The following is a 26,473-nucleotide window of genomic DNA, read 5'->3' as shown; positions in this document are numbered from 1 at the left end:
AAACACTGAAGTTCTTGTTCAGTAGAATTCCTACTGATAACCGTGTTACTGCTGATGGGGGCCAGATTTTATCAGTTATCCAGCTGGGATGCAGACTCTGTCCAGTAGATGATTAGCATTCTTTAGCAATACGTTCTCTGGCATTAAATCTAGTTTTTGATTAAAAGGTGAATGTCTATATTGTGAAATCAGTTTGCCTCACTAATTTGATTTTAATAGGAAGTTGAATATGGGGAAAAAATGTAACTGGCAAAGTATTTGAAAGAAACTGATGCAAGGTAAGAGAGTTAATAGAATTCAAAGTGATTTTTCTTGTCTATCTTGTTTATCAGTATCTCTTTAAATTTTTGCATAAAAAATAGAGTCCTTGAATTTAGAAAATAAACAGTACATGTACTCAGTACATACTCTGCCTCCTTTGGACAGATGCATTAGCTACAGAGATAGCGATTACATATTATAAAAATACAAAAAAAAAAGTTGTACAAATGATTATATTACTTAAAGCTTTGAATTGCTCCAGAAAAATTCTTGTGGGTCCTGTCACTGGAATAATAAAGGATATGAGATTTCCCAGTGGCATAACTATGGCATCAGCCATTTACCAGATGTTTGTGCGCCTATTGCTGCTTTCTAGCTCTGGTAGGTTTGGGTATTTAAAAAAGTTTAAAAGAGATGAAGTATTAATATTTTGAAAATTCTACCTTTAATAGAAATGAAGTTTTTAGATTTTTAGGCATGCAGACAAGTTTAAGTCTTGTTCCCTCCCACCTTCTGATGGTATTACTTTAATTGTTTGAGCCCTCATGCCTTGCAGCAAAAAGGTAGGGGTTTTTTTTGTTTACATTTTTTTAAGAACAATGTAAACAATGCATCTTTTTGTTGCTTATTTTATTTTGCTGAGATTTTAAAGTCTAAAATGTTTTTAACTTTCATAAACTAGGTTTAAATAACGCTGAAACAGCTTTATAGTCATTTTTTATGAATAATAATAATAAAAAAAACAGTTCTAAAGGAAGTATGCACCTAGAAATGGAATTCCAAAGCACTGCTTCATTACTTTTTCCTTAGGATCCTCAAGCAGATGGGTAAATATTGTCACTGTATCTTCACTGTTTGAGGGGAGAAACTCATCTTCTCTAGCTTTAGTGATCTATGTTAACTATCAAGGGGGAGATTCATCTGCCAAAAGTCAATATGTCTGAAATTTAGGTGTTGGAGTCTTAGCTGATCACCTCATTTCATAGCCAATGGAAAGTAACAGATGTCTCTAGAGGGTGAAGCCTCCCACAGTCAGACAGGTCACATGAATCACCCTTGGGAGATGCTCGTGTCTCTCCATTGACTGTAGACAACCTAGATGAACAGTTCAGACTCAATGCTTACATTTTAGAAACCTAATGTTAGGTGAGATGGGTCACTTCTTGAAGCTGCCAATGTAGGTAAATTACTTGAAAAGTGTGGGTGCAGAACTGTGTCTAGGCATTGTCTAGTAGATGATTTTGTGGAAATGATCAGTATGTTTTAAAGTGTTGAAAGTAGCTTACAATGTTCTAGATTTAAATGAGAACTTTTTTGTACATTAATATTTACATAAAACATAATATAAAACACACATGCCATTTAGCAGACAGCCAAACCATATTTTAGTCTGGGATTGAAACCTCTGATATCCCTCTGGATTCAGAGTGCTTTGTGTCTGTTACTGGCTTCTGGTAAATGGGTTCATGACATTACGTGTACATATCACTTTCAGTGCACTTAAAAGACTGATAAGTCTTTGCATGTGGTAATGAATTAATACTCCAAATAGTAGTTATTCAAACAACCATTTCTTGATCTTAACTCCAATAGGATCTCTGGTTTTGGTTTTAGTCTAAGAACAGTCCTCCTGTGCTGTAAATAAGGATAAAATAATATAAAAATTTCATTTACTTAGGCTATTCCAATGAACTAATATTAATCTCATTAGTGTTTTCTCAAGTAGGCTTATTTATCCAGGGAAAATTATCCAACTCTCTGTAATTTGTTAAAGCTACAATGCCAGATTCTGTTAGCACTTATGTCCAATAATGCAAATAACTCTGCAGTGTTTCGTCTAACAAATACATGCTCTTCCTGAAAATAAATAAAAAAAAAACGCAAAGACTTTTCTCTGATTTTTTTTTTTGAATTGGAATCAGCATTGAGTAAACTTGGAAATGCATCTATTCAAAGTGGTAAGTGCTGAATTACTTCTTCCCTTGCTGACTGTAATAATTCCTCCTTAAAAATATGTCTTTAAATAATTCATATGGCACAATGTCTGTTTTTTCAGTGCTATAGTGAAAGACTTTAATCTCAAAATACATAAAGTCTTGCAGTAGTCTTCAGCATGTTGAAACACTAAGGGAATCAGAAATATTGATAAAGACCAAGTTTGTCTAAGTTTTCCAGTCTGTAGTAGTTGATGACATAATATTTTACTTATTAAATTATTTTGTTGATATAATTGTTTGTAACATTATCAGAAAGAAGGTGCTCTCTAATCCTAATGCCCAGTTACATGTGTTTAAAAGGACCAACATTCAGTCTGAAGAGTAAATCCTAACACCTTAATTATACTAAAAGTCTATCCCTCCTTTTTTATGATCTTTATTTTTTCCACTGATGCCAGACTATATTAAATTGCATATCTAATTTAGAGAAAACTTGCATTCATTTTTGTTTGTGTAAGGATATACCTTATAATCCTTTAAAAAAAATCCACATATAGACGATCATCTCTTAGACTACAGATTGCTTTTATTTTATTTTGTCAGTGTTTTGAGTCTGTTAATCCTTATTTGCCTACTCTGTTTCAAAGGGGAATCAAATTGGTTTTGTTGTCCATTAATGTTTTATGCAATATTCCATGGAGAACATTAAATAAAAATAAAATAAAAAGGTTGACCCTTAACACTTACACCCATTTCTTATGTCAAACTGGGAGATGTTGAAAGCCCTATATGGTCATAACCCTTCTATCTAACTGTGACCCTCCTTAACATTAAGCAGGTGACTCGATTAAACATAAATCAGGCATAAAATGCCCTGCATGAGGCAGCACAGTGAATCAAGCAAATTATCAAATGGCAAAACTCATTCTGTGCTCTGGGCAATGTAAGCTGCCAGCACTTATACATCAAAACTTCACTCAATGTAAGATTGATTTTATTTTATTTTGTTTATTTTAATTCCCTACAGCAAGCTATGTTAGTCCTGTAAAATGCTATCTGCATCATTACGTTCCTAAGAAATGCTTTTCTTTTTTAGCAAAGGCCAATCACGATCTTAAGCAAAGTAATATATCTGAGACTAGATATGCTGCAGTCTGTAGTAGGTTCTACTGGAGCTGATATTTTCTGCAATAATACTGAAACTTAAGCTTCTGTGAATGCATAGATTTTTTGTGTTTGTTTGTGTGTATACACAAGCTATCAACTTTATCAAAAATATGAGCACCAAAGGAATAATGTTATAAAATCGAATCACCAGTAGCTGTTGAAGATATTTTCCAGTTTCAGTAAAGATGCTGGGATTAAAGTGTGTAAGTCCAATCTTAAGGCTAGAATGAATTTTTATGTAAGATGATACATGTCTTCCTTTCACATTTGCTTTTTATGCTGCCTTAAAACATGTCAAAATAATCCCCAGCAGAGGAGCCTAAAAGGAATGTCAGCTCTGTGGTTATGTAAATCGAATTGAGTGCTTTACAGCAGGTTTAAGATTTTTATAACTCAGAAGTTGTTAACAGCCAGCTGGTTTGTATCTGTTTTTTATGGTTATTCTTGTCATAGGCAGCCTCCACAATTTTTAATTATATTTTATGGTATGTGTTTTCCCTCCTCTTGAATCCCACAGCCACTCTTTTCTTCAAAAGATATTTTCCACTGGGAAGAGAAGAAGCATTGCTTTGGGACTCCATCATTAGAAATACTGTTGTATAATTACTTACTGGTAACAACAGTAGTGTGCAAATACCATGCAATTCTCCATTGCAGATTTTTAGCTTGCGTCGCTGGTATGGAAATTCGTATTATTCTGAACACCCAGTTAGAAAGTTGTGCCTGCAGCCCTTTGCTCAGATTGTTGTCTTCCATTTTTAAAGAACTGATTTACAGGTTTTATTGTATTCACAAGGCAAATTCATCTTCGCTTCACAGTTCAGTTTTGAATGCAGACTTTGTACTTGGACGACCTGATTGCATTCTGTGTTCTGGATCACCACTCATTCTGTAACATCGGTTCTCAAAAGTGCTGTATTTTTTAATTCAGTGACTACAACAGTGTTTCTGGACAAACTTCATCTTTTAAATGTTTTTAGAGCAGTGTAGTTTCAAGACTATAGTCTGAGTCCTATCTGGAGTAGAAATAATTTAAAAAAATGCAAAAAAGATCATTTCTTTATCTAGAAATGAAAATACCATGCCTGACGACCTGAAAAGCCAATGGCTTACTTCTTGTTATGCTTTGAGAAGTTATGAAATATTTAGTTATATATAACTGTGGAGACATTACCAGAAACAATGTATTCTTGAATGTTTGACAGCATTTTGTTAGTGCTTACTCGCCCCGTGAAAGGGAACAGACCACTGTCTAAGTGTCGTTAATGGCAGATCCTCCTAGTGAAACACCTCCTCTCATTTCGCGTGGAATGATGTAAGAGCTGGAGTCTTAAATAATTAATCGCATGTAGAAAGCTTTTTGTAAGGTGGATAGGGATTAAAAAGACTGTTAAGCGTGACAACCATAAGGTAACAGAAAGAGTACTCTAAGCCTTTTCTTAGGTGACATTGAGAAAATTAACACTTGTTTTTAGTTGCCCTCTAAAATAGTTACAGTCAATCTCACTTGAAAAGCCTGTTTTGAAAGTGTAAAGGAAATAATATATGCTTTTGTGTTATATTCCACGAATTGATTTGTGTAATCCAGTTTCATTATTTTAACAGACTGAAATCAATAGAAGTATTATCATCATACCTAATATATTCAGACATTATGACTCTATAGATCTTCTTGTATTACACAATATTATATTTAGATTTGAATGTTAAGTGTTTATTCTGACTCACTTATGGTCTAATGCCTAATGTCAGCAGCTTCTGAACTACAAATTCAAATATTTCTCTCTACTGCATTGGCTTTATGTTAATTTCTAGAGCTACACAAAAGCGTTCCATGTAACTAAATATAAGTACACAAAATACATTCTTATTATAGGAATTGGTTTATTTGTTATAATTTTCTTTTTTAATGTAATCAGTAGGAAAGTCAACTTCTGCTCAGAACAGTCTTCTTTAAAACTACAAGATGCTGAAAATAAAGTTGGAATACTTGATCTTAAAAAAAATCCTGGATGTTTTATCATATTATTATTTTAGTTTTTTTCCATCTCATTTGGTCAAGTTAACAATGCAAAGGAAGACCAAAGGTGCAAATAATAATAATAATAATAGGAATAACAACAATAATAAAACATGATAATCTTTTCAAATGCATTTGATAATGCAGAAATGCTACAATAACGATAGTATATACTGGAACTGCAAAATGCATTTTATGTTATTTTAAAAAAACAATCTTAAGCAAACCCCAGAAAATCATGGACCTTATGTTTACAAGGTTAGCAACACATAAGATATTCCATGTTTGCAGATATAGATATTGCAGTTTTAGTTCATGGATCCATCTCTCACTTAGCACAGTGAGAGCTGGCTCTATTTCCTTACTGTAACCTGCAAAATTAATCTTAATTTCTTTCTTCTCTAGAGCTGTTAAGGATAGTACATGCTGTTGAATTATATTTATTTGTTCAGGGTTCTAAAATATATCTGCAGATGATACCCTGTAAAAAAACCCACAAAACTAATAAATTGAATTTTTATTTACCATTTCTTGTAGACAGATTTTAGCAGTTTGAAATACAAATAATTCTATACTGGATAACTTTGCTTGAAGATAGCAAAGCCTGCTCTAATCTGTGTCCTATCTGTCTATACCATAATCTATCCTGCTCTAAAATCTATGTTTAGCTCCCAAAGAAGCTGTCAGAATATGGAAAAATACCTGCATATATCAGTTTGGCACTAGTATTTCAAAGAAAGGAAATACAGTGGGTGTTACTGTGTTGTCTGTAGTACTTGACCTGCTTGAAACAATACCTTTGAGCAAATAAAAGTACACAGTTTTGAATTAAATTTAGTTAGAGTGTATCTATACTAGTCGGACATTATCTGTAAAGGTATTTTAGAGGAACAAAATCTGTGCCAGGATTGACCGGACCAATTGATCTGGAAAAACGCATCAACAGCTGAAGAGGCTGTTGTGCATATATTCAAGGTTCTTATGAATTAAGTTGTGCTAGATGGACCTTGGAGTGAGAATTTTTTCCAATATTAATACTTCTCTGTTTAAAATGAATACTGATTTTCTCCTTTTGGCATACGGACACTTCATTTTGGACTGGAAATAAAGTTGAGAACAGTGCTTCTACAATATACATGAACCCAGCATTCTAGTACATTTTATTAATCTTCACTCAAAAAAAAGGTAGAGATAAAGAATGATTTATTTTCCTATTGTATCCTTGGACAGGTAACCTGATGTAGAAGTTCTCCAACATACACCTGTTTTTTCCTGTCTGCAAACATTGGAAAGATTATTAGCTAATCATATTGTTCTTCTTTTGAGGACATTTTTTATACTGTCTGATGTCTGTATGGTACAATTAGATTAGAAATTTATTTTTTAATCATTAATATCCTGTTTTTCAGAATACAACTTCCTTTACATTCAACAAAAAAATAGCTAGTCATATTTTACAAACATAAGGTAAAATCATTATATTCGCTCTTGATAGCATAGTCAGTGATTCAGAAGGAATACATTTTGCACTTAACTAGCTCTGGTAGTAACAGAAGAATGGGTAATTTTTTTTGATTTTAATAAAGCCCTAAGCAGTTTTCAGGGAATTAAGTTTTTTTTTACAAATCATCACAAATTGAGAAGTGTTTTGAATTTTTGTGGAAAATTACTAAAACCTTCACTTCCTCCCCTCCCTGCTTCAGAGTTTGAATTGACCAGATACTAATATGAATTTCCAATTAGTTAAAATATCTTGTATCTGTTAAATTGATGGCTTTATAGAGGAAAAAAAGAAAAAAAGACAGCTCTACAAATAAAAATCCTAAATGATTATTTCCTGTTCTTCATCAAGGCCTCCTGGGCTCAAAAGTCCACAGTGTTTTGTGACCTTTTATTATGCATGGTAAATTTGAAAGCAATGTTTCATTCTCATAGTTCCTTTGTGGATTTTCACCAATGTACAATTTATATTGAACTGCTTCCCTCAGTTATTAGACAAGTTTAATTTGTGTTTTATGGACTTTGTTTGACTTTATAGATTTAGAACCAGGGCAGATAACAATATTAATACATGCTTGACACTTTTTATTTTTATAGCTTTGTGCAAACTCTTAACTTGTTTATACTAATAAATCTGCTGTAACATAAGGAAGTATCTCCACCTGGTAGATAGATGGAAAAAAATGAAAATGCAGATGACATATCTGATACCTTCTGGTAAAATCAGAATTAAACTTCGGGAGTGTCTAATTTCTTCTTCTATTCTTCTTCCATTAAAACAATCTTATTTTCAGCTAAAGAGGTGAACTACAAAACTCATTCAGGTATTATTCAGGCATTTTCTTTCAGCATCTCTTTTCAATTTCTTCCTGCTACCAAACATGGATTTCAGTAGAAGGAATGCTTGGCACATGTGGTTAAACAGCGGTCATGTAGGTGTGGGGTAATGATCTGTTTGTATTTAATTTACAACTAACTGAAGATAAATCATAAGAAAATGGCAGGCAGGAGAATCAGACGGGCCATCAGCTGTCTAACCAAGTGACTGACCTAGGGGCATCTTTAAGCTGCCAAAATAACTGTTTATGGAATCTGTCAGAAAGCCAAATCCTGCTGCTGGAAAAAATATCTTCCATAATTTTGCATCTGGGTCCTTTGTATGAACACATAGGATGAGAAAAAGAAAGCAAATACATGGTGAAATGTTTTGAGCTAGTGCCATTCTACATCTATTCTCACTGAAGAAAAATAGCATTTTGCTTCTCTTAACAGCTGTGTAAAACATTAAACACTAATGAAAGACTGGTTTGGGGGGAGAGAAGGTAGAGATAGGAGCTTTGAATTGAACTGAAGTTTAATTTTTTGGTGTTTATATGGTAGCTTGAAATTGAAATGTTGCTTAAAATCCGTCTTTGTTAAATGCCTCTTTGTTAAATGCTGCAATTGGATGCAAAAAATATTTGATCCTATTGATAAAGTTGATATTTCTGTTAGTTTTTTGTAGAAATTTCAGCCTCATCAATACAACAAACTTTTCCTTTAGGATATTGAAAATATTAATGCATCCAAAGTTCCTGTGCATCATCATATTGGAGGAAACCTTTTTTTCTGAAGCCAGTTTATAACTCATTTTGTATTTCATGCTCTTACATATGAGGAATATCAGTCACTTATGCTTGAATGGTAGCCCTTTCCAGAGAAAGTATAACATTTCACTCAGTTTCACTAAATTTTTTCTGCAATGTAAACTTAGAAAAAACTTGTGAGAATGAGAAAAAGCTGCTTGTAAATATTGTCCTTCAAGAAGGCAGTCGGTGGAGACTTACAGTGCCACTTTGAAATGTCTTTTCTGTGGTTGAGGAAGGCAGGGTGTCAACAGCAAAGAGAGAACAGTGTAAATACAAATGCATATGCACTCTTTGGATTTGATCACGATACTACATTTTGTATGTATTAATGACTCAGGAGATGATATGGCATGTTTATTAAATGTTGTTGCTGTAAGGACAGAATCATGCTGATTCAACTGCCTTTATTATGTGAAATCTCACTGTATACCACCCATTGGTTAGCATGTAGCTTAGAAAAAACACGGTTCTCTTGTGATCCGTTATTGCCATAGAAAATCTGTTTTGATAGATGTGAAAATTACTCTTTTTCAAGCTTGGCAAAGATATATAGCATGTGGCTAATATGTCTAATCAAAGAATAGAGCAAACAGTGATTTCTAGAAAAGTCAAATGAACTTCTTGAACTACTGGCAAAAAGAAAAAAAAAAGCAACCAACTGAAAATCAAACAAGAAACCCTTAATTTTATGGGCTGTAAGCACGTCACAAAGTTAAATTCAGCAACAGTTCTGTATCTTTTTGAAATTAATTTCTCTGCTTCCAAAACTGATCATGTGTTTTAACATTCTTAGCTACTGACTGAGAATTCAATTGTAGAGAAATTCAACAATTCAGTGCAATAATTACAACAAACAAAATCAATTCCAATTATTTCCACTGAAATTTATACATGCCAAGAAATTTTAGAGTTCTGTGCTTTAGCAGTCCACTTGGCAAGTTTCAGAGCTAAAGTGTTCACTTCTCTTTAGGAAGTTTCCACTATGCTCTGTGCTGCTGTGTAGCAGCAAATGTTGGAGCTTATAGTCAACACTTTACACTTAGAATCTTATTAGCTATCTATATGACTTCCAAGGTAACTTCAAAACAACTTGAATATCAAATCATTAGAATCTGTATGATGTTCTATTTTTAAGATATAATAACAACACTCCTGTTCCATTTTCCAAATGATTCCTACAGAATATTTTATTCTAGAAGTTACAGTGTTGAAGATTAGCAAGGGCTGTGTACCTTTGGGCTAAGTACACATACACTACTTATCAGAAACAGGCTATGAACATTTTTGAAAAGGTGAAGGCATTCTCTCAGTTGGTGTGTTGATACTCTCGTTAAATATTGAGACTGCATCTTCTGATTTGTTGAAGTTGGATTGCTTGTGGTTGAGATAAAAAAGTTATTGTCTGGATACTGATTAAATTTCTGTCAATTATTTTTATTTCTCACTTTGTGCTAGAGGTACAATCAGTCTCTTGCCAATCTGAGTATAAGAGAAGTGGAAAACCTGGAATTTAGAAATGGTAAGAAGGAAGGTACCAACCCATAAGAATGGGAAAACATGGAACACATGTCCCGTCCCAGTCTTGTGCAAATGTTGCCAAGATTTAGGAAAGTGATTGCCAATAACAAATGGATTTGTGAAAATCCTAATCTACTGATAGCTTGTTCATTAATGGCTGAAGACAAAATTAATTAAATTGTCTGCTGCAAGTTATAATCTAGTTCTCCCTACAAAATAGGGGATCTGTGGAGTTCTGTTATCATCATATTTTGTCTATTCATTGGTACTCCTAACCTGAGAGGAGCATGGTACCATAAAATTTCATCTTCTACAAAGAACTGTTAGCAATATACATGTGATTTCTCATTTACATATAATATAATGAGGATTTCTTGGGGTTCTGCCAAAGCCAATCTTGGGACACCCTTATGCCTGCATATTTGGTGAGCTTTGAATATTTGTCCATAATGAGATAGACAGTGGTACTGTTCAGCTCTTGGCTTCAAAGATTATGCCTTTTGGAAGCGTACCTGATCAATTATGTAAATCTGAATTTACTAACGGCTGCAGTTTTTCATAATGTAGACTGCAATTACATCAATATAGTGGGGACTGTAAGAAATATTGTAGAAAAGTTGCTGCATGTTTGTTGTCCTATTATAACCAAATATAGTTATGCATGCATTTTAAATACCCCATTTTCCCCCTAACGTTATTAAGAGTCTTCAGGTGTTGACTTCATGAGTATGAAGCAATTCCGAGGTACCAAACAGAAGTAATCAGAGATGTCACTCTGTGCTAACACTGCGGGCCTGAGAGAAATCCCTTAATTTGGGGGCATATCTTGGCTATGCTTTGCCTGAGTGCTGGGACAAGACACAAGTGCATGTCACCCCACTTTTGTGCCATGATTTCTATTGGAAAGAGATACGGGTGCCTCCAAAATGTTAGAAGCCATCACCGCGTGATTTATCTAGTCCGTTGGTCTGCATGCTCCGCGCTCAGGGTGTAAAATGAAGTGTGCGTACCCCAGAGGTTAGATGCAGCCCTGGGAATTCAGTGTTCTGTTACACTGCGCAACAAGTAGAGCGTATAGGGGAGAGAGGGCTGCCTGGAAGAATTTACTGCCTTTTAATCTCAATGCAGGACTACAGAGTGTTCCCTGGAAGTCATTATCACAGCTGCTTCATACGGTATCACAGTTCTGCATCACAGTACAATACTCTGCTATCACTGTTCTGTAATAGTACATTTAGCCCCATGCCTTGCTTCTGGCGCAGCATAATGCATAATGGATCTGATGAAACTTAAAAAAAAAAAAAAAAAAAAAAGGAGCCCCAAAGCCATAGTGTGCGGCTCTTGAAGTTGCAGCACTTCAAGTGAGCAGAGGGGGGGAGGAGGAGACATGGCTGTGCTGACCCTTACAGGTGAATTCTCTGCGTTCGGAAACATGAAAACTCTCTTACCCAACTTTATGTGTTAAAATAACTGCATTGAAATAATCAGTCTTGCGAGAACCAGTAGGTTGGTGGGATTTTTTTCCAGGATGAAATTGACTTCTGTCATTGTAATGCTTGGTGCATCCTGCTTTTCATATTGCAAATACAGAGATGCAAAGAGTGGGATAGGGCTGAATTTGTCAGTACATACTGCAATATATATATTTTTTTCTTTTCTGGAAAGCAACAACCACTTTAAGACTAAACATGACAAAACAGAATTGGAATTGTTCTTTAAAGATATTTTTCAATTTTGGATATTTATTCATGTAGCATATTCTTATGCTATTACTGAATAATCCTGTGCAATCTTTCTTTAAAATACCTTGAAACAGTAGTGTGCATTTTAAATGTCTACTGAAGATTCACTAATAAGCAACTATGACAATATTTCATCTTAGTTAGGAAAGGTAATTGCAGCTGAAGTTTGCCATGTGTTTCCTTCTCTTTTCATGAAAGGAATAATGCTGCTTTCTTTTCTTGGGGAGGGCAAGAGCCTGAAATAAATTTGTAGCTGACCATCCTTATGCACAATTTAACTACCAAATGTATGACTCTAATCTTGCTTTCTTTGGGCTAAAATGTTGCTTTGGTCTTAATCCCATGTGGAGTCAGTATTTGTGGACTGTTACTTCAGTTTAGAGCCCCGTGCAGATGACAGGTCTCTCAGTCAGTCCCACCAAGAGGGCTGTAAAAGCTAAAATTGTGATGCTGTGGTCCACAGCTAAAATCTTGTTTGATTCCAAACTTGTTTCGATCCCACAAACACTTATACGCATGAATAACTTAAATTTCACACACATGAGTAGGTGTCTGGGCTGCAGTGGGTCTAGCTAAATGAATTTGGTAATTCTGTTTGCAAGGCTGAGCTCGTAAGTTTTAGGGAGACAGACTTCCATGGGGCCATCAGGCTGCCTCGACAGTGCTTAGATATTAGTTTAATCAAAGAACTGTGTGCCATTACCCCAGGATCTGTGTCAAGCTGTGGATTAGATTTATAAAAAAAACTACAAAAGCTCCTGCTGGTTGAAAGATTATGAGTATTTAGCTACATTACTGCTGTTACAGGCATGAACACATCCTTTTGGTATTTTTGAATTGTAGCAGTGTTACAATTAATTAATTGTGTCCATCCAGTTATAAATTGGACTAAAGTTAGAGACTAAGGTTTTATTAAGCACTACTGATTTTTGTATCCTTATTTCTACTTGATTTTCTTATTCTGTGTTTGAGTGAACTTAAGCTGAATTACGTTTTTCTAAACTAGACTCAAAGAACATGTCAATGAAAGACACTGTAGTTAGTCAAATCCAGGAATGTCTGTTAATCAAGAAAATTCAGGGAACCCCAATAACTATCAGTAACTGTCATTATGTTAAAGCTTTTAATTTCTTGTAACAGAGGGAATAGTGTTGTAAGAACATGAGATAATACACACAGAAAGAAGAAAGGAACTTCTGTTTGCAGAAAGTGCAGGGAAGTTGTTCCCATAATAAGTCATTCTATTAAACAAGAGCCATTATTGCACTCTAGCAATGCAAATGTAAAGCAGAAAGTCTATTAGGAACCAAGCATCATTGTTAGTGTAATATATTGTTAGTATATGTATTTTCCCTTCCCACATACTGTTTTTTTACATTATATACTATCCAGCTAAAGATCAAGATTTGACACTTAAGTAAAAGTATTTTTTTATATTGTTCAAAGCTGACCTCTGCTTTTACAAAAGCTTGATCTGCACTTTTTCATCTGTTTAGAAGCATACATTTTTGGTTAAGAAATTGAAGACAATCTCTTTGTCTTTTTCCTAAGCTAGGGAGGTTGAGATAAAAAAGAATGCCTGCTTTAAAAGTCACACATGGCTGTAATTTAAGATTTTTTTTTACCTCATTGTCCATAAGAGTTGAAAGAAACCTTCAATGAAAGTTTATTAACTAGGCCAGTGCCTGAGGCAATAAAGGTTCATTTATTACCAGTTTCTTGGCTGTTTTTCTTCTTCTATTTTTCGGTTAAACTCATAGCGTAAGATAATACTTCACAAAATTAAACCTTTGACCTTCTGTGGAGTTAAGTCGCCTTTGATTAGATAAAGTAACAATTTATGGTCCAGCATGAGGTTGCACATGAAATGAATAATGCAAGAGACTGAATGAGAACTGAGAATCTATTGCTTTTGAAAAGATGACTGTTATTTAAGAAAGAATGTTCTCTCTTAATTGTATTGTTGTGATGCTGTATGCATTTCAGTAGTATTTTAAACTATTGTTTCAAAGTACAATATAGGGAGGCATTTATGCAGTATACATTGTTTAATTCTGTCACAGTTCCATCAAACAAATAATGAATTCACAAATTACAAAAGCACGTTAAGCTATAATAGTTCGTAATTTATTGTGGTCTTTGAAATACGCTTCATGATTTCACTTTTTACTTTTGAGTACAAAGGAAGGAATCCACCATATAGAACAACTTCAGGAAATATATGTCCATCCGTTCTGTAAATGGCATATATTAGCGATAAAATAATTGCATTTACATATTTTTTGCAGCATCATTTAACCTGCCAGAAATAATCTTTGAACATATGAAATCTTAATATTAAATTTTATCTACTTTTAACGAAACAAATCAAGAGGACACTGTTTCTTTCTAGGTCAGTTTTTTTATTTCTGTAACAATTTTATGAATTGCAGGGACACATTATAGGTAAACAGATTTTTAGATTTGAAGGTATGCTGTGGAAATTTAACTCTTTTCCTTGATTATTTTAAATGCAGTGCCCCTACCTCAAAATTCATATTGCAATTTAAGAGTAGTTACAGGAAAAAGGTCTGATTAGTTTTGATGAACAACAGATGGTTTGAGCCTCACATACACTGGTTTTGTCCCAGTGTAACACTGGCAATTTCATTCAGTTGCACTGGTCTAAATTCATATGGCTGAATTGCTCTAAGTATTCTTTCATTAAGAATATTTAGAGTGCAGTTGGTTATTTCACTTTTATTCATATAACTCTTTTAATAATATCACCTTGCTTAAGCTGTTTGAAAATAGACTAGATGAGCAGTTTGCACTGAACCAAGCAAGATGAGCAGGAAAATATAGTTAGATGGTCCAGGCTAGGATTTCTTGTTTATCCCAAAATATCAGGTAACAGAATTTTGGGGGTATAACAATACTGTTGTGTTGGATCAATCCAGGAAGCTTAACAAAAATAAGATTTTGAATCAGATTTGATTTGAAATCAGAAGATTTGAATGAGTCAAATTCCAGGCAGTTGCCTACATTACACATAAAGAGCTCTTCTAATGAAACGTAGTATGTTTTAACAGAACATTATGGTATAGTCTGAAGTCCCCCTTTCTGAAATCCAGCCTATGTAATCAGATCTCTGTCCTCCTGCAGATTGCTTTCCCCTTCTTGTTTTATGTATCGCACTATATAAAACACCTATTAGATCAGAGACTGAGGTTAGGATCCTGTTTCATTTGAAATAACTGGGCAGCAGCGTAGTAAGTTACCAAAAACTTGTATCTGAACTGCTGGAGCCCCTGGAAGCTGTGCAGTGATCTGCAATGGCCAGGGGCAAGTCCTAAGAGGTAACCCTGCATTTCTTGCTCCGGCAAAGTTTCTCAGATTTTAGTAAGAATTTTGTCCATGGAAGGACTTCAGTGTGAAATCTGGAATTAAATCAAGAAAAGACATGAATTATTTTCAAGTCAGTGCCACTGAAATAAACTATAAGAAAAGGGATTAAGCATTAATTTGAAATAACGAAAGGCATTATTTCAGAATTTAGATGAGATTTGGACTTCCTCCCACACAGTGAATAAAATGTTCCTGAAGAGTCAACTTTCCAGCAAATTAATGAAATGAAGTGTGACTCACTGTTGACAGTCATCTCTTTTAGCTTTCTACCTGATCTGTGATGGCAAAGATATGGTATCTTGAAAATGTTATCAAAGTCCTAAAGAAAAAATTGTGGAAAAAAAAATATATATATATATAAAATTGGTCTTTTTATGTTCTCATATATGTGTGTATGTTATATACAGGTATGTAAAGGAAGGTAATAGTTATATTAAGGAAGTTAATAATTAGTTATTAGAAATAATATTATTAGGAGTGATAATTAGGAATAATAAGTTATTATCAGGAATAGTTATATGACAGAAGTTAGTAATGTTTATTTTCAGACATATTTGCTCCTGCAAAAGTTACACTTACACTGCCTTTGTCCCCCTCCCCCCGCATTTGGATGTGTTATAAGCTGATCATGCCATCAAAACTGATGTCTCTTAAGCAGGGAACCATATTTGTTGGATGGCAGTAGCCCTGTGTGTGACATAATCCCCACCAGTAATTCATACACTTTTGGAAAAATCTGTCATTATATATGGCAGTTCTCTCGAGCATTTTGCTCGAAAAACAGAATTGTTTTCTGAAGCTGCTATTTTTTTTGTCAGTGTTTTCTCTTTCATTCATTCATTTTCAGCACTGGAGACCACACATACTGGGCTAACTTCTGGTCTCATTCTCACCCACGAAATTCTGACTTCAGTAGAGTTATATGGGTGTAAATTAGACGAGAATTTGGCAGGAGAAAGCTTGTGATTATATTTGGCAGAGGCAGCAGGCTCCAACTTTATTAACATAATTAACAGCTACAAACACACCCAACAGGCCAAAGTAATCTAGTGACAGAGAGAGAAGGTCTTTGTAGAAAGGGACCATTCACGCTTTCTTTTGGTGTTCTGCTTCTTGTTCCTGAGTCCCTACTAAGGCTTGGAGAGCTTTCAATTGAGTTATAATTCAAATTCGTACAGCTCCGACAAGACACCTTGAACAGACTTTTGCTGATGAGTCTATAGGAACTGTCAGCAATGCTGAGATTACTTCAGAGCCATGGCTGTTGAATTGAACTTTACTTTCTGATGTTTTGCTTTTTGAATTAAATTGTTGGACTAGATTAATTGCACACAGTAAGAGATTTAAATGAATAGCTTTATAAAGCATTAAAGTTCTAAGTATGTCACATGGGAAAAAAGCTGTAAGGTTTAAATGAATAAATGTATTTAAAGCATAAAATGTCTAGGCTAATTTTTTAATTCCTTTACTAACTTCTTTTATTGAAAAAACATACTTTATTCATCCATCTTAGTTATACTGCTGTGGTTGTGGTAATTTAATATTCCTGCTCTTCACTAATCTTCTGGTTCAACAGAAGTAAACAATAGGTTTCATAATTTAAAAATACGCTCTTCAGAACATGCTTCTAAAGATAAAAAACAAGGCTGTAAACATTTATGACTGAAACAAACTAGATTGTTCAAATACTGCCATGATGTATCATGTATATCAATATGGCACTGATATCAGTTAGAATGCAAACAAGGTTTTAAATGATGTGCCCCTTCATTTCAGCTGGAGAATCCGCTTTACGCCATCTGCCTATCAGATGGTTAGGAACCAGGACTGCGTATTAATGCCACATGTTCGATTTTCTTTCCTCTTGTAATGGTTAGATTCATATTGCTAATAGCTGTGCATGAGCACTGTCGATGAAATTTGTGTGACGATGGAGTGATGAGATATTTATAAAGCTGCCTGTCTCACTGCATAATCAGCAGGAAGAATGCCAGACATAAACAACTTATCAATTTCAGAATATTAATAACTATCATTGACTTTAAGCCATTGAATATTTTGGCTTGGAAATTTTTTTAACTTCTCAAATAAATATTTGTAAAGAATGAAAACTATCTTAGTGGCTCCTTAGTGTGATTCTTATTATTTCTTCCATTTCAGTTGCCTTTATAGGTGACTTTTTGTCCTCTCATATTTCAAGGTAAAGTGTCTGTAATGAAAAATGTACAGCTTGGAAATTCTTTGGCTACTTAGCAAAAGGGTCAAGTGATATTAAATAATGTTTAGTTCAAATGGCTCTTTTGAACAAGCAGTTTAAAAAACATTCAAGTCAATTTGAGCACAAAAGTTTAGAATTTAAAAATATTCAGCTAGATGTTATTTAGCAGCTGACTAGTCTCTTCTGTTTATATTTGGCAATTTTTGCTGGTAAGATCTTTAGTAAGGCCCTTTGCTAGACAGAAAGTTTTGACTTGTATCATACCACAGTATAGCACCATGCGTGATCCTGATGCATGGGGTTTTGCATTGCTCTGTCATTACAATCAAGTAGTAACAAGAGAAGTAACGGTAAAGAAAAAACTGCTAGACTGGAATTGCTGTGAGGAGGTGGATTAAGCTACAGTGCTGAGGATTATTACTCACTCAGATTTTTCCCCCACTTTTACCCGTGCTTTCATGTATGAGCCATATATTTCAGATTCATACAGTTCAAATTAATTGCTGTGTAGTAACAAAGTAATCATTTCAATCACTTATGCAGTTGTATGAGATAAGAAGTCAGAAGTTCAATTTCCGATTTTTTATAATTATCATTTATGATCACAAGCATTATTTTGGTATTCAAGAGCTAAGCAATCTGTATTTTATTTTCTTAGTCCCTGTGCAAAGATTATGGCCTCCTCTGGAGAGCAGCATTATGGCCTACTTTAGAGAGAAACACTGAAGTATATATATTTATATATTTTGTTGCAAAAGAGGGTTTGTATTCTAGCAGTTCTGCAACCAGGTCATTACTCCAGTGAGACATAACATTTATGAGGGGTCTCACAAGTCCAATAGAATATCTGTTTAACATGGTGGTTATTCTAATACTTGGAAGTGCTTAAAAACTGCTGGTCATGCTGTCACAATCAAAAGTTTGAGGCCTGCTGTTGCATTTATTGGTTGTATCCTATTTGAACGTTGCTGTGAAGGGTTGCTCTTTAAAGATAATAGTTTTAGCTTGTCAGCGATGCATATAAGAAAAAGGAAGTATAGGATATTGCATTGTTTAATGAACACAGGATGCAAACCGAAGTTCAGAGGTGCACCATCCCTTTTTCTGTGGCCTAATTTAAGAACTGTAACCAAATTTGTATAATGTATAGCTTCATATCCTTCCTCTAAGATAAAAATATCACTGGAAGCCATCCATGTTATTGTCAATACCTTTTTATGATCAGAACGTGCACATTTTGTAATAGTAGCAAAAGCTAAAATAAAATGAAACCCTCATGTTGATCCACTTTCTGATTTGACTCTTGACTTTTGGCATATCTTCTTGTACTTGAAACAGCAGTTTTGTAAGTAATATTGATCTGACAACGCAGAATGTAATTATCACTTACTTTGTAATTCCAGCGACACTCGGAGGTGTTAGAAGCCTGTTCATGAGGACAGTAGAGAGGCTGGAGTTGTTTGCTAGTCTCTGTGTAGTCATGTAAAGAAATAAGAGAGGGCAAGCTTGGGTCAAGACGTAAGATATTAAAAGACACCTCTTTTGCCACCTCCTTGTCCCCCGGGATGGCAGAGGTGCCTGATGTCCGGCCATCTGCGTTCTCCCCCATGGACGGTCTTCTGCCTCTGCCTCGTGCGAGCACAAAACGTGTCAGTAGTGAACTCATCTTCCATTTAAGGAGGCAAAAGGGACAAGAGGGCCTCAAAAACAGTGGTGTCAGCATTATTTACTTCAGCAGCCTGGGATTGTTTGCTTATTTGGCCTTTCCTGCTAAACTGCACTCTTGTTTTCCTATGCTGGGCAGCAGCCTGGGCCCATTCGAGTAGTAAGTTGTGGAGTTAATTCCTCCTGAGAGGTATAAGACACTTCACACCTCTTGGAGAATGAGTATCTGAAAATCAGACAAGCAGACCCCTTTAAACTAATTACACTGAGTTTTTTTCAAGCCATCTCCACTGTCAGGGCAAGAATCTTGATTGTAAATGATGGAACCTGAGATTCTGCTCTCATCCTGTGGCATCCGAGGTGGAGGGATTGGTAACGTTATTGCATATAACTTATCTGGTTTAGTGCCTTCATTTCCATCTCTGCTCGCTGGGTCAACAGTGTGGGGCAAGCAGAAAGCAGTGACTGCCTTTTCCTAGGCAGCTCTTGTGAAGTTTTGACCCTGACTTCTCTCTGTTAACACCTAGGTTGGTGCAAAGGTATCTGAGGGTATACCTGCACCATCTAGGGACTACAGACATTGAATAAACACTATCGAATTTTGATTGTTGAAGGTATTACTGGGCAATTTCTCTAACTGCTTTTGAAAAGGAGAACCTTTCCCATTTTTGTAAAACATTCTTGTAAGTGGCTGGATGGCAGAAATGTTGTTTGGCAGGAACAGCATTTCGACTTTCTGAAGGTGGCTTTGGGGATAAATGGGTTGCACGCTTTCTCTTAGATAAAGACTTTACTTCCTTGAAGTCTTGGGAAAGTAAAATAAGTATTTTACCTATGTTCTGCATTAATAAACCTTTCCTCTAACAAAGCTTGTTAGAATACCCACGTCTCCTTGACGTTATGTGTAAAATCAGAAAGAAATGGCTGAGTTCTCTCACTTGTTATTCATAAATCAAATGGTCTTTAACATGGCAAACACATTTTACATCCAAAGTTTTTGGTTTTTTTTCTGAGTACATTTATCTACATTTTCACCTTTTCATAGTCAGACACTTCAAGATGTGAATTACAAGCTAAGTTGAATTTCTGAATACGTGTATCTGTAGCTAGTTAGGTGCAATTGTATTATGACTGCAGTGACTGGATACCAAGTTAAGATTTAGGTGAATATATAGAAGTAATTAGCTAAATAAGAGGTAAAGGTTGTGAAGTAAAAACTTGAAAAAGTTGATAATCTCCAAATCAAAGAAGAGGAATACTATTCTATAACATTCTCTTTTAATTATGTAGTAAAGAATGAAGGAAGAGTAACAGTCTTATGCCCTACAACAACAAAGAGTCACAGAATAACGTATATTAAATTTTGTTCATACTTTGTAGGCCTGACAGCAGCAGCTGCAGCAGCAGCAGCTGCCACCAATGCCGCCATAGCAGAAGCAATGAAAGTGAAAAAAATTAAATTGGAAGCTATGTCCAACTATCATGCAAATAATAACCAGCATGGAGCAGACTCTGAAAATGGAGATCTGAATTCAAGTGTTGGTAAGTCTCAGACACAGTATTTTTACATGTCAGTAATGCTCTGATATTTTATTAAAATAGTGATCCTTATGGACTTTCTTCTGAAGTCTTTGATTTTGTGTAAAATATTGCATATTTGTTTTCTGTTTCCTACTGTTTTTAGGTTTATTGTGTAGCTGATCTTTCAATAGCATTCGGCGTTGTTGTTACTATTACAGAAACATTCTTTCCTTTGCAGGTTACTTCTGCAGACGCCAGTTAATATTTTCCATGAAAGAAAGTGGTTTGATTGCTTAGAGTTCATTTTTCAAAGTACAGGTGGGGTGACAGATGATGGTGTCAAAGTGAAATTTAACAATGTCTCCTGCTCAGTGTGCAGGGTATCGACTTAAGGTAATTCAGAACATAAGCTTGAAAGCAAAATATTTCATACTTTCATGTGCCTTGTGACAAAAGGAAAACATACATACACAATAAATTATTGCCATGCTCTGCAGTTCCTATCATATTTTATTTTAATAAACACATTCTTAAAATGTAGTTAACAGGTTTTTCCATTTCTTAAGCAGCCATCAGCAACTCATGTTCTTTCTCAGAAAGAATTGTTTCAGTATACTTTATTCATTTGTTTGGCCAATTTGCTTTGCTAAAGCATACTTCAAAGCTAGAGTAACTTTTTGTTGTTGTTGATTAAATCTTTAATCATCTGTGTGTGTCTGCTGTAAAATGTTTTGTTATGCCATTTCATTGTATTGGCTCCTTTTATCATGTTGAGACAGTATTAACTCAGCAACAGAAATTCAATGACAAAGAGGTATGTTCAGAAGACTGCAGTCAAGATTGGTGTATATAGGAATAAAATGGCTTAAGATAGGATTTTAAAAAAAATTTCTTTTTTTATTTGTTTACTTGTTAGTTTTTCATCTCCTAAATGCATTTGAAGTTAGTCTTAAAGATCAATAATTATGCATTGTCCTTAACATAAAGAGATATGAGTTTATGAACGCTGTTTCTGTATAGTTCAGTAGGTATTGCTAGTCTGTTATATAGAAATAATGATGTGGATTGCAGTTCTAAGAAAAACCTCACCTAGGTACAAACTGTTTTAAACAATAACAATATTTATACGTTACTGCATAAGGTGAAGATCATATTTTTGTTTTGCTTTTAAAGAAAAAGCTGTTAAAAGAAGTGCTCCTCTGGTAGTGAAGAAAAAAAGTGTAGTACTCAGATACCAACACATGCAGTTGCTATAATATTTGTGGAAAAACTGTCCTCTTGGAAGGAAGACCAGAGTGGGTAAAGAGCAGGTGTCTTTGAAATTTGAGAGGAGGAGATGAGTACAAATGAACTGGAAGGACCAGGTGGCCCCTAATGTACTGAAAGAAAAGTGAAGTAATGAGAAAGAATAAGGGTATAAATACAAACCATGAGGATAAAGAGACTTTAATAGAACTAGAAGCTAGTTTAGATTTGAATTTAAGACTTAGGTGCATCCATATGTGACATAAAATGTTCAGATCTTGAATTATGGAACTGTTACTCTGCTTGGCAGTCTTGAGGCACTTGTACGTCTATGGCAATGTAAAGTTAACAGATGAGCAACATGTAAACCAAATGAAGTGTTTGTAGGACAATGGATGGAAGGAATATTTTAATTTGAATAAAAAATTTGAATATTTGAATAAAAAAACCCTCAGTATTTTAAAATCATTGTTTGAGACATAACTTAAATAGCTAATCTACTATTAGCTAATCTACAGCTTAATCATTTCGTCTACTTAAGAAAATATATTCAAGTCATTCAAGTTACTTTTTAGTAGTGCAAAGTTGTGAAGTAAGATTATTCACTGTAATTGTCAAAATTTCCTTTTAGCCACCTAAACCTACTTGTACCTGATTTAACTGAATGAAGAATTGAGTTCCTTTTATTCAAAAAATTGAATTTTTCTGAGTACAGTGAATAGTATTCTAATTACTTCCATTCCACCAAGAATGTCTCTGGAAATGCAGTATGTTTGTGCATATGAAATTGAACTATACTGTTCCTATTGAGGTTGTCTTAAAAAAAGAAGTTTGCATTTATCTGTTTCTTTTATGATGGTCCCCGCCTAGTGTCCAGTATAGTTTATGCTTATGGAATCAGAGAAGTAATTACTACTAATATTAATGCCAGGATATTCTTAAGTTTCGTAAGAGTTTATTCTCTACTTACTATTTGAATTTTTGAAAATAAGCATATTATATTATCGTGGCAAAAACCCTTATTTCAAATGTGTTGCTTTGCAGTAGGTGTGTGTGTGCAGTTTTAGTTGCATTTTATTCAAATGTTTACTTATATTTTTTTTCAAATATTATCAAGTCCATATGTCATTAATGATTTAAATTATGGGTTTTCAAGCATGAATTTGAAATGTTGCCTTACTGAGTGCTGACAGGTGGAAGGAACAAAACAAAAGAAAATAATGTGATCGTAGTTTATATTTTAAATTAGGTTATGTCCCTGACCAAACTGAAGAAAAAAAAAGAGAAAATGTAGGGCGAATCTTAATCAATACATCTCAGCTCATTTGTAACAGGCACTGTGGTACAGTACGGTACATAAAATGATCATACCTTGTTGTTAGCCTTTTCCTATGCCTATGCAAAAGAGTGTAAATAAAGTATGCGTTCTTGAGTTGAATCGTCAGCTTTACCTCCAAATTGTCTTGCTTTTTTGGTTTTAATCAGATGCTTAATGTGACTTATAGAAGTCATTTTTGTAGATGAATGTTGTATAATTATGCAGAGCACTACACAAATTTATTAACTTGGTCCTTTGAAGCAACAGCCAAAAGGTTAGTGAGTGAAGGGAGTTAAAGGAAGCCAATGATACTAATAAGTAATTATTTTATATCCTCAGTTTTGCATGGTAACCTTGAGCTTGCATCCTCCCACCAGAATTATCATTTTAGAAGGGGAAAAAAAAGAAAAAAAAATTACAAAGGAATCAGAGTGAGGTATTAGCACACTGAGTAAAATATATGGCTGCAACGCCTTTCTCCCCCATCCACAATCAATTGGATTCTTTTAGTTTAATATTTACTTGCTAAGATGAGATGCTAGTCTGCATGGTGATAAACAGTCTGCTACTGGCATCTGAAGGTGACCTGTCAGTTCATATGGACAAATCTCCTGCTTACTGAAATGTACAAAATAAATCATTAAAGCAGGCAGGTGCTCATTCCCAGATTTAAATCACCATAGATTTATGATTTGAATTAATGCTTCATTTGGTCATAGAAATAGATGCTGAGACAAATGATATGCAGCGGTTGGGGCTTCCATACTGTAGCCATCCTAATATTGATTACTGAGATGTCTTTGCAATCTCTTGTTTATATCAAGTACTGTCTTGTGACAGCTTGGCTGATATGAGCTACATTGCAGATAAGAAGGAAAAATGTCCTGGGTTCTTTTTAGTGGCAACTCTACATACAACATGCAGGATAGATAAATTACTATTTTTTCGTTTAAAAAATGGATTCCATATGGCAGCAAACAAAACACAATCTTGTTTCTAAGATTATGCTTTTTTTTTTTTTAATTGGAGAATTAAAAGAAAGAGAGTGACAAGGTCAAAATTTAAGTTTCATTGAGGGGTTCTGCTCTTTGTCATATTAACATCTTATGATGATATTGGGATCAGTCATATTTGTCATCTGATACTCCAAAGATATGGATAGGTAGAGCACCTCAATTATTTCCTTGCTGCTTAAGTACTTACTGCCCTGCTATCATACTTATTAACTTGAGGCAGTAAAAGAAAGTAGCCTTTAAAAGTAAATATGTTTAAAATTATTTCTGTGAGCTAGGCTTTTCTATCTATACCTTGGTAAGAAGTAAAGAATAGTCTCTATACTTCTGCTTCCCTAAGATTTTATGTAATGAAAACACTATGCATACAGTCTAGGGAATACTCAAAGGCTTTGTAAAGACCTTTGCCACTTGCTAAAATCTGACTCATAGAACTTGTAAACAACTATCAACAATAGTAAATTACTTGCTTAGTAGGAAATGAGTTCATATCTATTCAAAATGTGATCTCAAAACAGATGTCCCAAGAAAATGTCATTGTTTAAACTACATTCATACAAAAAAAAAGCTATTATTTCTTTAAGGAAGTGAAGCAATCATAAAGACTTTGGTGTTCTCGATTTCTAAACACAGTTAGGAAATACAAGGCAACATTTTACACTTGGCTAGCACATTAATCTATAAACAACCACAAAATGTTTTGAAAATTAAGAGGCTTTCTTGACATGTTAGGTTTCCTATTCATCCACATTACCTTGTAACACTTAAAATTATGAGACAAACGTGAGGTATCCTGTGGTCTGTTATGCAAAACTAATGGTTGCTTGCTTACTTTTATTCTTTTTTTTTTTTTTAATCCAGAATCAGAGATAAAAAAGATTTAGGTTAAATTATTTTTCTCCGGTGACCTCCCTCAGTAATAGAACAGTACCAAATGCAGTCATTTCCTTTTTCTAAACACACATGTCTATTTTGAAGGAAAGAATTACTTTTACAGTTTCAGGAAAAAGTCTTGGAGACCTTGAGAAAGCAAATAAAAGGAAACGGAGAATGCAGGCCACTGAGCACAGCTCTGCAGTTGCACATCTGATTCTCTGCCTTGGCAATGTTAATGAACCTCAAATCCTCCCTATAATTAGATGAGGGAATTGCTTATATTTTCAAACAGATGATGCTGCTATAATGAAACGATTGACAGGGAACTTAAGACTGTCTACAGTAGTCATTTGGTTTCCGGGTTTTTCTTTTTCTTTCTTTCTTTTTTTTTTTTTTTAAGTGTAAAAAGAAGATTGGCTGTAGATACAGGTCCTGGGAGAGGTAGTAATTTACATAGAATGCTATGACAGGTGTCTTTGTATAGCAAGGAAATAAAATGGAAGAGAGAGAAATGATCGGCAGGTACAGCAGTTTTTCTGGGAGGGGGTGTCCTGTGCTTATTCTGCTTGGGTTCTTTAAAAGGGGCCGAGACTCAAGAGATGAATCCGGATTGAGTGCACAGCTGTAACTGCTGATGAGCTAATTGCTCCTTATCTCTCAGCCCCATTCATCTTCATTTTTTACCAATTACTGAGAATTATCTGTGTTCTCAGTTGGATATGAGAGTTAATCCTTTTTGGTTAAGCTGGCAGTACTGTGAGCAGATTCCAAATCATAGGGTGAAAAAGCCAGAGCAAGCTTGTTCTAAAACTCTCTCCAGTTCAATGACAGTATCACTAGTTCATAAGAATTTTGCTATTGTTTAACAGATTAAACACTGACAGATTTTTTTTTACTTTAGTTATTTTTATTATGTGTATTTCTGTTAGTGTAAACTTTTAGTGTAAATTCCTAGGTGGATGAATGTGATCCCTTTCCAAAAACACTAAAGATGTAAGATGAAAATAAGACAAACAATAACTTCAGACTCAAAGTATTATTCACAATATTTCTGTGTTTATTGTATGATACATAACACTTCTTTTAGCACTGAAACTTTTAAAGACAAGACCATACATGTAACTTCAGCATCGTGGGACATAAGACAAATGCTTGTCAGTAATATGTATCTATTTCTGTAAATGTCTTTGAGATCTGTGGATGAAAAGTGTTGCGTAGGTTATAGCAAAGGCATAGTCACATAGCCTTAAGGACAAATGTGGTTTGTTGAGCACATCGTATTTCAAGCTAAAGGAATGCCTTCATAAAACAGTGCTTTGGGAATGCGCAGAATACCAGAACAGATAATTTGGTTATAGTCAGGTCACTTAACTTTGTTTTGGAATTTTACTTGTCTTTATGGTAGCACAGGGAAAAAAAAAAATCTTGAATTTCCTGACTAAAACGTTATGTTAGTG

At 34.5% G+C, this 26,473-nt stretch overlaps 1 protein-coding gene across 3 annotated transcripts in view; it reads left to right on the top strand.

Annotated features, from left to right (window-relative positions):
- Nucleotides 1-26,473, top strand: part of DACH1 (dachshund family transcription factor 1) — a 363,667-nt gene that overhangs the window by 172,124 nt on the left and 165,070 nt on the right. For all 3 annotated transcript variants that reach the window (XM_067292635.1, XM_067292618.1, XM_067292628.1), the window contains exon 3: nucleotides 20,424-20,585. In XM_067292635.1, coding sequence (XP_067148736.1) covers nucleotides 20,424-20,585 — 162 coding nt within the window. The remainder of the gene's footprint in view (nucleotides 1-20,423; nucleotides 20,586-26,473) is intronic.

Source organism: Apteryx mantelli, chromosome 1 (genome assembly GCF_036417845.1).
Source record: "Apteryx mantelli isolate bAptMan1 chromosome 1, bAptMan1.hap1, whole genome shotgun sequence".
Lineage (NCBI taxonomy): Eukaryota > Metazoa > Chordata > Aves > Apterygiformes > Apterygidae > Apteryx > Apteryx mantelli.
This window is presented reverse-complemented; position numbering and strand designations above follow the sequence as displayed.